Source organism: Haliotis cracherodii, unplaced genomic scaffold (assembly GCF_022045235.1).
Source record: "Haliotis cracherodii isolate W230 unplaced genomic scaffold, xgHalCrac1.p SCAF_4, whole genome shotgun sequence".
Classification (NCBI taxonomy): Eukaryota; Metazoa; Mollusca; class Gastropoda; order Lepetellida; family Haliotidae; genus Haliotis; species Haliotis cracherodii.
Window position 1 is genome coordinate 15259988 of NW_027266297.1, and position 12903 is coordinate 15272890.

General features: G+C 40.9%; 1 protein-coding gene across 7 annotated transcripts in view; it reads left to right on the forward strand.

Moving 5' to 3' along the window:
- LOC139479924 (receptor-type tyrosine-protein phosphatase mu-like) overlaps window positions 1–12903 on the forward strand; it is a 195115-nt gene that overhangs the window by 120806 nt on the left and 61406 nt on the right. For all 7 annotated transcript variants that reach the window (XM_071262856.1, XM_071262850.1, XM_071262853.1 and 4 more), the window contains one exon: window positions 4472–4541. In XM_071262856.1, coding sequence (XP_071118957.1) covers window positions 4472–4541 — 70 coding nt within the window. The remainder of the gene's footprint in view (window positions 1–4471; window positions 4542–12903) is intronic.

The following is a 12903-nucleotide window of genomic DNA, read 5'->3' on the forward strand; positions in this document are numbered from 1 at the left end:
CGGGGGACACCAGAAATGGGCTTCACACATTGTACCCATGTCGGGAATCGAACCCGGGTCTTCGGCGTGACGAGCCAACGCTTTAACCACTAGGCTACCCGACCGCCCCTACTGGAAATAGGGATTGTTCGGGAAACATTACGTTACATCGTCGTACACAACATATCGACTTACAGGAGGTCGAATTGACAAGGTTTCTCCGTACTCAATACAAGATTACACCAATGCGAATATACGGCTATATACCAAAGGCTTTGTTTGACCAATAATCTTGAGGTCGTTATTCCTTTGAAATATTTAAATTCAAACATCCCTTTCTAACATCGACGAACAAAGTCTGTTTCAAGCCTAACACAATCTTCAAAGAAAAAGTTGCGTCTTCAAGACTCCTAACACTTAATCTTGTAAAATTCAATTATTCTCAGTGGAGTTAGATTCCCAGTAAAATGGCATAACTCTTGTCCGACGCAGTGAACATCCAAATTAATCAGTCTATATCAAAATCCTATTAGCATGGTGATTCAGGTGGAATGCACCTCCCAAATGCGATGCACGTGTCGCACAGAAGGTTGAGTCACTGTCAGATTCTAGTTGGCCCTGTCAGACAGACCTTGGTGCCTTTAGCCTGAATGGATTCAATAAACTTTACTGAAATCGATCAGAAGAAAAAACTCACTCTAGAGGCTCAGTCAAATACAACAAGTAAACGCACCCCCTCCCTCTCCGGCGTTGCAATTATTTTGTAATACATCTGATTTCCCGTATAGTTGATTGCCCATGACCATGCGACTCAAAGTCTGAGTCACTTGCGGTCATTTTTCAATTTAGTCATCTATGGCTTTTTTAGCACGCCCTTTTATCTGTTTTTGAGCTTTTTGACGTAGTTTATACGTTTTGTTTGTTTTCATATTTGATCTTATTGACCATGTAGTTTGCTTGTGGAGGATGAATTTCTTAAAAAATCTTATCCAATTCGATGGTGGATATATATGTATTTTTTATAAAATACTTAAGGAAGAGGCACGATCAAACACTTCCAAGAGAACATTCAAACTTTTATTTTAGCACTTTTTAACAAACAAACCTTTTTTGACGTGTTTGTCAGGATGTACATGACTAACATTAACACTTATAAACCATTATCAGTTTCAAATTTGCGTTGAATTTCTTTAAACTGCTTGGAACAGCACATCACATGCAACAATAAAGATATGAAGTCAGTCCATTTTGGGGTGAAATGGACCAAAGTCTAAAAAGAACATATTCTTATATCAAAAACGTAAAATTGACACTTCTTTTTGAAGATATAGTAGCCTGTCATCATTTTGTCATATCAAAGTGTATATTTCAAAACTACCTTTGAAGTAAAAATATTTACCACGCCAGTACAGCACTATAAAATCTCGATAATACTTGTCACAACAAAAAGTGCCATATCATCACATACATTCATCTCTGTTTGATAAAAAATAAATACATATTTTGTAGATAATTTTAGCCTAAATATATCTGGCTCCGACCCATGTCAAAAGAAACGAAGTATTTTTCAGTCATCGAACATGTTCGACTATAAGCCAGATCGTTAGTTGCCTAGCGTTTCCTTTGATGTGGGACACAGGGGACATAATTATGCCCTGGGGTGTATCGTGCTGATGCTTGGATAACGGGGAAGTAGGGAGATGGGTACTAATTGTCCCCTTCCTATGCTTGCTGACGCTGGAACTGTTGTATTTACTCCACCACACTACATGCGGGGGTTTGGGAGGGCTTTAGAAGAGATGCAAATATTACTACGATGACATATCATAAGTGATACCGGTGGCGTGTGATTGAATTAATGATATCAGACCAGATTGATGGTAGAAGATGAAAGGTTGTAGCTTTTTTGCATTAGGAATTCTTATGTATTTTAGATCTATCACTCTTTTAGACGCACATGCCATGGCGTTCAGAAACGGCAGGTTGTATAAATATCCAGACCACTATTAAATCGCGGTTTTATTCTTTTGCATTCGGAACACTCCGATTATATTCGTTTTCTTGATACAGAAATCAGAAATCTGAATGCTTCGTTCACTTGTACCGAGAATTTATAAGCTTCAACGCCGATTGGTTGATTAAAATGTTCACCTAACGCAACAACCTACCTATGATGAGATTGGTCAGAAAAAACGGGCAGTGCAATGGTTGTGATATGTATGTAATAGTTCATTCATTTTGTGACAACCTTATAAACAGCTTTTGTTCGTGTTTGTCGATATTTGGCATTTGATCGATTGTTTTGGAACGAGATTTGAACGCTTTTGTCAATTCGTTTTTTTCCAAATGTTTTTAATGCTTTGATGATACAATACTTTATATGGCTTCGTTACTTTGATATTTCTCATCTAGTTTTGTCAGGTGCCATTGCTATATGGGTAATTTTATAGGTGATGGATAAGAAGTTACATTACTTGAAATGGTTTCTGTTAGAAAAAAAGTGAAAGAGTAAATCATAGACAAAGAACATCTTATGTCTTTTAACGCTACTACATTGATCTAATGTTTTTATTTTAAAAACAACAACAACAATTCTGATAATATAAAAGAGACTACCCACAAGGACACGGCCGTTAATCTGTATCAATATTTCAAACACGGTCATAAAATATTAGACAACAGACAAAGTATGATCTCTCAACCAGGACAGTTAATTCCTTACGGAGTCGTTTTTTAAAGCCTTTTATTCTTTATTCCACTCAAAATATATTTCCTGATTAGACAGACAGGTTTATAGACTTCCAAGATAAATAAGTGATTGTGATTCGATGAAAACCGTCTACCACGTATACGAAACTGATCACAGGTCCGACTTTGGGGCATTCAATTAACACCACCTTGTCGCAGCAGAGAGAAAAAACTGACGATATATAACACGAGCTCCTTACACTGATCCAGGGAGGTAGCAGAGTCGGCAAGTTCTAAACAGACTGAGACATAATTTGATTACAACCGCTTGTTTCACGTACATACACAAGCTTCGAAAGCTCGAAGAAGCTGTGGGGGCAGTCAGAAAGTCGCGAAATAAGAATGATTCCCGATTTCAAGAATTAGCTGTGCGATTTATTTCTAACGCTCACTACTTCGTCTCAATGTTTTGGTCGGTGTGTAAGCCTTGAGGGATTAGTGAGACGTTTGGCGCCAAGCAAGCGCAATTTAAATAGGTTTGGTAACCGTTAACATGACAGAGAACACGTTTTTGTTCTTTTATGGAAGTTGGTGTTATGAATTCAAATATTCGACAAATATTGGACAGAAAAGGTTGGGGTGTGTGTGTGGGGGGGGGGGTGATCTGTAAATGTGGAACTTTTTTTAATATATAAAGAGACATCATTTTATAGACCTTGATTATATGTTTTTAATATGTTTTAATCTGTTTAACGCGGGTAATTTAGTTAAGGAAGAGGGTAGAGTTGTGGATTAAAGGTAGGGACTTTTTTGTATGAAACAATTTTGCTGTTGAATTTGTGAAGCTGAAATACGTGAAATGTTTTCAATTATCTCTGAAGACACTGTTATTAGCTATCGACAGTGGTATTTACATCAACAGTTGGCGACAGAAATCAATTTTAGGCTTTATTGCTTTGGTGCAATATGTTCGGAGCTCATGGGCAGAAGCGATTGTCAATGGAAAGCAAAAACCCATGATGGGCGAGGAGGTCCAATGGTGTAAACAAATTGTAGTTGGAAAACACAACATGACATAGAATCCAATACCATCGTAAAATGTAAAATACAATTCAGGAACCCTGTTAGGGGCAAATGGTTCCAAAAACTTTATGTTTTTGCTATTTTTTCTCATGGGTTCGTTACAATGCACGACTGAACATATTTCAACAACCGACGCAACTCAGTAATGAAAGTGAAAATACTATTGTACCAGAGCCTCGTTTCACTAAGCGATCTTAGCGCTACACCGATCGCAAGTCAACGTATTGGGGTTACGATTGATTGCCTTCGGGCTGAAATCTCTTTCAGAAACAGGGTCACATTTTAGAGAGTGATCCTAGCGCTACGATTATCCTATATTTTAACATAGACTTACGACATTCCTCGAGCTGTGGCCGGTTGGTGAAAAGGGGCCAGATCCCTAGGGCAATGGAGGCACATTAGATTAATTCGAATTCGCTGTGATGCCATTTTGAATACACATCACACAGAATTTTGCTATCGTATTCGACCGTTGGGAACCGTCTCCGGTTATTTTCCGAGTACCCATTACTTATAGTAGGGGCTGATTGATAAGGATCGGTTGGATGTGTGTGGCCTAAACGTTGTCATGCTACCAACCACTGGTTAACCTCCCGAATTAACGTCGGTTATAGTGCCATGGTTATATATCGGTTCACACCGATAGTGGTATATTACTGGTTCATTGCACTGCGAGATGTTGACTGCGACTCAATGTAAAGCCAGTTTATTTATTTTGCAGGTTCGGGCAGTAAATAACGCCGGAGCGGGGAAGGCAAGCCCCATCCTGTCTGAGAGAACAGAGGAGAGTGGTAAGTCTAGCTTCAATACTCTGCAGAGTTGCGCCCCTTAGCCACGTCCGGATCCGATGTTCGCGAGCCCGAATCCCTTAAGTCGCCTTGATTATTACCCTTGGTCAGGACCATAACCTGCTCGGGGTTTCACCAAAGTGGTTGATAGGCTGACACGCCGTGATATAACTCGAATACTGTTCAAAGCAGCGTTGAACAATATTGAGCATACTCATTCAAAATCCAAGGGGTTGTTTAATTCTACCCTGAATCACACTGGAATATAGTTTGTTGTATTTGATGCTATGTTTTATGTACATACTACTCACCTTTTGATATACACCTGAGTTATCAGGTTTGTGTATCGTCGAAAGATGCAAAACATCCCCATCGAAGCCGGAGTAGTATACATGTATTTCATTACCGATGTTTCCATTTGCCAAAAGTGACGGCTACAAATACCGCAAAAGTTCAAATGTCCTGTCGGACAAAAAATGCGGCTGTTTCGACGAACATATACCCTTTTTTATTAACACTTCGGTCACTATTATCAAATCTCATCTATCTTGAATTGCATTAACTCTGACTTTATTTAAGCTAATCGCATTTGATTTATATCTCCATTACTCTGATACAACGATTCATTGAGAAATGTCGTGCATGGCCTCGTGTTCTTAAAGACCAATCTCTACGAAGCTCCGATTCGAATTTCACATATTTTTAGATTTTGTCCTACTCGTTGGAGAGATAGTAAAAAAATCTAAAATAGATTAAAATCATTTAAGTGTTATTGCCATCAGGACGCGTTGGATTCCCTAGACATGGCACCTATTTCTACGTGTTTATTACAAGAAGAACGCAGCACCGGGGGAAGGATAGACTATTTAGTATCTGAAATGCCCATCTAAATCAGTCACAGCGCAATAAGAACAAACACATCACGGCTCCCAGTTCATGTTGGCATTAAAACCGGTTGAATAGCGAAACTACGCTAACGCAGAGACTCGTGACAGCCTGGTTCCCTGGCTATGCTGCGCTGGCAGTGTAGCGCCAGCGCAGCATAGCCAGGTAACCAGGCTGAGACACGTGAATTCATATCAACAACAGAAATATCCTGATTTTGATTCATTAACGATTAGAATCGTAACAAAGTTCATTGGAGTTTGGGTTTCTTATGCTCAGGGAAGAGTAATTGTTTAGTAGAAGAAGCACTGACGTGTGTTATTCATCTTCCTGTATTGACTGAGCACCTCGGGGAAATCGGGCTTGTAGCATGTGATTATGGTTGGTTATGCTTCTAGCATGGTGGCTACTTAGGGATGGTTACAGTGTGGCAACAATACTCACCCTCGGGAATAAGCTATCAGGGCAATGAACTCAGCCACGATGGTACTCATCAGTTACTTGTCTACTCAGTTAGATTAATGTGCAAAACGGTTAATAATGTGGTCTAAGAGCGACGATTATCTGCGCAGAGTTGCGTCCCTTGGTCGCACAAAGATCCGATGATTGTGGGTTCCAGTTCCAGATTCGCCCTGATTATGATCCTTGGTTTGACAGCACTATAGCAGTGATTGGATTTTCAGCATAGTGGTAAACCTCTAAGATCTAACAGTTAGCCTTTCTGCCAATATACTGACACTGAAATGCCGTTCAGGGCGTCGAGCCATACTCATTACTCGTCCTCAGCGTTTGAGATAGTGAGTGAGTGAGTGAGTGAATCAATGTTCACTCTGACAGGACTATTGCGACGGTGCGCACCAGAACGCGCAGGCAGCAAAATCACACAGCCTGACTACCCGGTCCACATAGTCTTATTTTGCGATTAGGGTTAATAGGGGAATGTACCCGGAACTTAAAAATGAAGTAAATTGATAAAAGAAAATGGATGTTGGGATGGGTGGAAATATGCGTTACTGGTGTTCGGATTGACTGTTAAGTCTACAAAATTCATGCGTGACCGTATTGTATTCAATAAGAAATACCTACTTTATGGATTCTGGCTTAATCATCAGACGTTTCGACTCAGATTCTTACACCGTTCCCAAGCTCGAATGAGAAAGTACATTGTATTCGTGTAGATTTTGTAATGAGACGGAAAGATGCTGAAAGACGAACATCTACAGCGAGTGTCGTATTAGCGTGTATTGAGAAAGGCTGATGTCCAGTATGATGGCTGCAGGTATTTCGTTACTTAGGGCACACAACTGCACGAACCATTTCGTCGGGTTTAATTTTCCCTAATTTACACACGGCGTGGGTCAGTACAGAAGACAGCAAGCGCCACTGAGGGTATAGCCTTGTGGTGAAATCGTCTTCGATTCTGTACAATGTGTGAAACCTCCGTCTTGAAATGGATGTAAACTTGCAACAAGCTCCCTGCGTACTCATTCACTTGGAAATTGCGTGTGTTGTTTTTGCTCTTGAATACAGAAAGGATTACAACAGAGTCTTGAAACACAGGCGTGCATCTGAGTAACGTGAATATGCAGAGTTGTGTCCCTTTTATGTGCCAGAAACCTATGATTGTAGGTTCGAATCCCTAATTGACCCGTGAAGATCCGGGGTAGAATACGTCTTCAGCGACCCATGCTTGCTGTATAAAGAGACTATGCTTGTGATAAGAGGATAAGAGGCGACTAACGGGATCGGGTGGTCAGGTTCGCTGACTTGGTTGATGCGTGTCATCGATCCCAATTGCATAGATCGATACTGGATTGTATGGTACAGACTCGATTATTTACAGACCGACGTCATATAGCTGGAATATTGTGTGCGAATGGCATGAATATGTAGAACCCTAGAGTAAATGGTTGGACTTTGTTCATTTGTACTTTCCAGTTTACCTAATACTGCTTTCTCAATCCTAGAGAATGTTTGTGTTTCGGTGTGAAAAAAGGAAAGGCAAAACTGTGAAAAACGAAGCAGCGAAGTTCAAAAACAATAAATGTTTTCTTCAGTTTCGTGTGGTGAACACTTAAAAGTAGTAAACATCAAACAAACAAATCATACACTTAAGTTATTAAATACCCTGAAACGCGCTTCACGTCTTTAAATTTCCGTTGATTAATCAGTTACCCGACGAGACGATAGTGAAGCTCAACTAAACACTCTTGTCCAATGCCATTTGATCACGTGTTGAGCATATGTATATCCGGGAAATGGACTGCAGACAGTTGCCTCATTGGACTGAGTGTTATTGGCAGGGTATATGCGCCCTGTGATTTATGGCTGCTCTGTAAGTGCGACAGAGAACTCGTTACAATGCATTATCGGGACATAAAGGGGCGGTCGCATAAAAACAACGCTCGCGGTGTTTCAGCAGCCTTGACTTTGTCCAGATAACGTATTGTCATGTATCTTTTTATCCACTTCCGAATGAGTGAGTGAGTTGGGTTTAACGCCGCTTTGTGTACTATTTGGGTACATCACTGATTGTTAGCTTAATGGGTGTTATTTGTTTGTACTCAGCACTATTTATGACGGCGGTCTGTAAATTATCAAATCTTGACCTTAAAAATCCAATGATTGACTTCCTGATGGCATGCAATCAACAAAGTCACCGAGTCTGACCACCCGACCCAGTTAGTTGCCTCATACAACAATCCTAGGTTCTGGGGACCTATATTCTTTCCAGGAATCCCCATATGTGTCAGCTTAGTGTGGGGAAATTCACAAGTGACACAGTTACGGATCCTGACAAATCTAAGGGACGCAACTTTGGGTCACTCCCGCCTATTATCCAATAAAAAGGACACACATGTAGCACCAGAAATGGGCCTTACACAGTGTACTCCACCCTTGGGAATTCCGGGTTAGAATCGGTCGCTAGCAACCAATGATGTCAGAAGAGGCGACGAAGTGGATCGAATGGTCATGCTCGGTGACTTGGTAACTTGGTATGGAGCGTGTCATCGTACTCCGAATTCGTGGGACAATGCTCACAATATCAACCACTGGATTATCGGGCCCAGGTTCCATTATTTACTGGGAACGACATTTAGATATTGCGGCGTTAAACAACAAACAGAACAAAACGAATCTCTCTTGCGAGTTGGGGCAAAAACTCCAAACACCTCCTGTTTTATTTTAACAACGCAACCAAATAAAACAGCTCTGTATCGAATCACAAGACAGCGATACGCAACACCACTTTAAAGAACTTTTATAATAAGACAAGCAAGAAGTTTCCAGTAAGAGAACACCGAGGAGAGGCAGAAGCTGAAAGATAGTATTTCAGCATGAACAATATCGCGTCACACAACCAAGGCTTGTGTAGTTAATTTCGTCATGATGGGGGTTAATAACGCATTCTTGTGCATAAAATGGTTTGCTGTCACCTTAAATAGCCTGTCGTGACACTTGGAGAGTTCGGCTGATGAGGATAAAGACGTTACCATGAAAGGTGTTTGAAGTGAAATTGCACAAGGAACGCGTCACTGACACGAACAAATTGGACACTGGCGTGAAACACTACAAACGGTGTGTTTTAGGATCAAGAACTTTTTAATACAATGTCAATAAAACGTGAAATTAGTAATCATGTCACGAAACGATGTACCGGAAGTGAGACAATCTCCAATTGGAATTTCTTTCCGGTTTTATCTATTCCCTTTTGATGACGCTGATAGTGATTCAGGAAATTGAAGTTGTTCACCTCTAGACTGTGAGAAATTGTAATTTGAGGACCATCGCATGACGTTTTGTAAACAGTTCCACTCTCAACAAACATGATTTTGAATTCTTCATTTTAATCATTGTCAAATGTATTTTGAATGACACCAATCTAACTGGTCTCAATTGTAGCGCTTTCAGCGACCTATTCCGCCATTTTCGCGAATTTTCAATCATTTCCCCTGAAAAACGACGGTCTGATGTTGACTGAATCCCCCCTTCATCCTTCGACCAATTTGAACAATCCAGTGCAATTTGAAATTGAATTTTCTCCTCATTATCTTCTTCTAAAACAAGGCAGATGCAGATAGCTTTCCCTGAAGTTGATTCTCCCAAGGCGGCGTCCTTGCCCCTGCTCCATCACCGGGAGTCTCCATCCGCATCAGGCAATAAATGCATGCGCGGAATGTCCAATATCTAATGCTCCTAATTCAAGTTCGATAAATATGACAGGTTAATTTCAAATTGAAATTCCGTGTTTTAAATTTAGCAGCGGCCAATATGTCTTTTTCCGTAAAAGGATTAAACGTATATTTTTTTCTTCTTCACAACACTGGCTTTCAGCTCATTTTGATCCTTGCGCATCCTAGTCAGTGTTTAAGAAAAAACTGCTTGGAATTTTGAATTGCCAGAATTTTGGACTTTCGATCAATGGTACCTGCTCAATATTTGCAATTAGTCTAAATTATAAGAGTAAATAAATGACTAATGTTAATTCAATTTTGCTGATTTGCATTTCGTTTAAGTTTATATGAAATTTATGTCTACAACCCAAACAGCGAAATATCGTTATACTACTCATAAGAAGTTAAAAGAACACCCGAACTTTTATTTCATACATACCCGGAACCAATTCGCAGCCAAAGCTTTGAGGATGATCGGGGATCTGTTATTTGTTGTCAAGCTCAGTATTGTTATCATCCTGGCGTCGATGAGGGTTCTGTCATCACTATGCAGTTTGTTTGTTTGTTTGTTTGTTTGTTTGTTTGTTTGTTTGTTGTTTAACACCGCAATCAGCAATATTCCAGCTATATGACGGCGGTCTTTAAATATTCGAGTTTGGGTCAGACAATCCAGTGATTGAAATCACGAGCATCGGGGTACGCAATTGGGATACGATTGCATGCATCGTCCAAGTCTGTGAGCCTGACCACCCGATCCCGTTAGTTAGATCCCGTTAGACAAGCATAGTCGCCTTTTACGGCAAGAATGGGTTGCTGAAGATCTACCAGACGTAGTCAAGCTTAGAGTTGTTAGCATACAATGGCGTCGATAGGAGCGCTGCTGTCGCGATACAGTAACATGGTTTTTAACGATATATGTTTGGTGCAATAAATTCATCTTCGGGGAGTATCAGGATTCGAAACCCACGATCGACAGATCCTACTTCAGATTCAAGTAATACACCTGAAGAAACAACTCTGTATGTGACTTAGACAATGCCATTGCTAACATGAGAAGCATATTAACCTTTCTATGATTGTAAATATAGAAACGACACAGATCTATGTGATATCCGTTCAAGTACAAGGGAATCGATGTTTCATCTCGGAGTCCTTAACATTGATGAGACTAAATTGAGTACACCGACTGAAAAAACGAAACGCTGACGCCAGCAAACGAGCAAAGTGTAGAAAAGGTCAACTTGTTTATTTCAAAGATGGACAAATGTTATTTATAACACCCCTTGGAGTCCAGTATAGGTGTTTTCTTAGGATACCCTGGGTAAATAATTTATCAAGAGTTTGTTTGTTTGTTGTTTAACGCCGCACTCAGCAATAGTCCAACTATATGACGGCGGTCTGTAAATAATCGAGTCTGGACGGGATAATCCAGGGATTGACATCATGAGCATCGATCTACGCAATTGGGATCGATGACATGCATCAACCAAGTCAGCGAGCCTGACCACCCGATCCCGTTAGTCGCCTTTTACGACAAGCATAGTCGCCTTTTATGGCAAGCATGGTTTGATAAGACCTATTCTACCCCGGATCGTCACAGGTCGACAGGACATGTGCCTGACCTTGTGGATTCCGAATAGATACCAAATGTAGCATGCTTGTAATAGCAGATAAGTGACTGACTGCCTCGAATGTTAGTCAAAGTTCCCAGTACTACATGCGGGTGGTTGGGTAGCCTAGTGGTTAAAGCGCTCGCTCGTCATGCCGAAGGCCCAGGTTTGATTCCCACATGGATACAATGTGTGAAACCCATTTCGGGTGTCTACAGCCATATTGCTTGACTCTTTCTAAAAGCGGCGTAAAACCGTATTCACTCACTACATGCTCGTAAAGACTCATAATCAGGTGCCCGGGCTGTGTAACATGATTCACTTTGTGTCAGCGTAACCTGACGTTGGGCGTTGCTTATGCTATCAACCACTGGTTTGCTTATCCCAGATATCATTGTTTGCAGACACTGCGATATGGTATGAATAATTCTAAGGCGAAAATAAACATACCAAAAACATTGTTCACATATAAAAGCGCACGTGCTAAAGTATTCTTTTTGCTGTAGATTACTCTGCCAATAATGTACAATAATCTCCAGTTCTCCTTTACGGGGGCGGGCGGGTAGCCTAATGGTTAAAGCGTTCGCTCGTCACGAGGGTTCGATTCCCGACATGGGTAAAGTGTGTGAAGCCCATTTCTGGTATCCCCCGCCTTGATTTTGGTGGAATATTGCTAAAAGCGGCGTAAAACCATGCTCACTATTTTACGACTTTCACAGAAAGCACGTTCAAGCACGCAGCCATGCCATTTGCAGGCTGTCGTACACATGTTTGGCAATAAACATGCTCCACGTGATCAAGCATCTTGATCTTTCATTGGACAAGAAAATTCAACTGAGCTGAAACTTCTACCAGTTCGATAGGGTGATAGTTTTTCTATCAAATTCAAAACTTGTCTCCTTGCATCCACGTCGAATCACCACCTCTGTCGACTTATTAGTGCTTTCAGAATCACTTTGAGATTTACATTTTCATTTGTAATCGGGCGCGAACGTTCACTCGCAAATCAGATTAGTCTGATATTTATTCCAACATTGAGTTTCATGTAACGGTTGTGGGCCAGTATTCTTATAAGCAACCGTCAGTTACATCACCGTGTTGATTAAACCAACAGCAAAACTGCCAACGGTGCTGTCAGTAATCTGTGACTTGATATACACCATGTACGAATTTTCTCCCGTAATGTTTTGGCTCTGCTGACATGCAAAAACTACCAAAGTCATTAGCTGTCAGATTTGGGTAATACTTAGGGCCAGTCTACCAGTTAATGACTCATAGTTTTCACTATACAAGCTTTGATAGAATAATGGTAACAGACATAGTCCTACGGGTTTATTTCCCAGCGCCTCCCTGAAGAATTTCCACCTCAAAGTCTGAGATCCGAAGTGAGTTTGGCAAAAAAAAGGCCGATAGGTGTTAAGAAAAATTGGCACCACAAATACTCCTCACCTTCCTCGCGAGATCGGTAATGGAAAACCGATATGTCTCTAGCAGGTGTTGGTGAAAACACGACTGGCGCCTGTGGTATTGGCACCACTCTGGTCTAAATCATGTTGCTAGGCTTTGTTATGGAAGCGACAGGCCCATATGATTGCACTTTCGCTTAAAAACATTGATAGATTTCCTAGATATGACTCTGTCAGTCTCTTTTTAGTGTCGGGGGCACGGGTGGCCCAGTCGTCTAAGGCGCCGCGA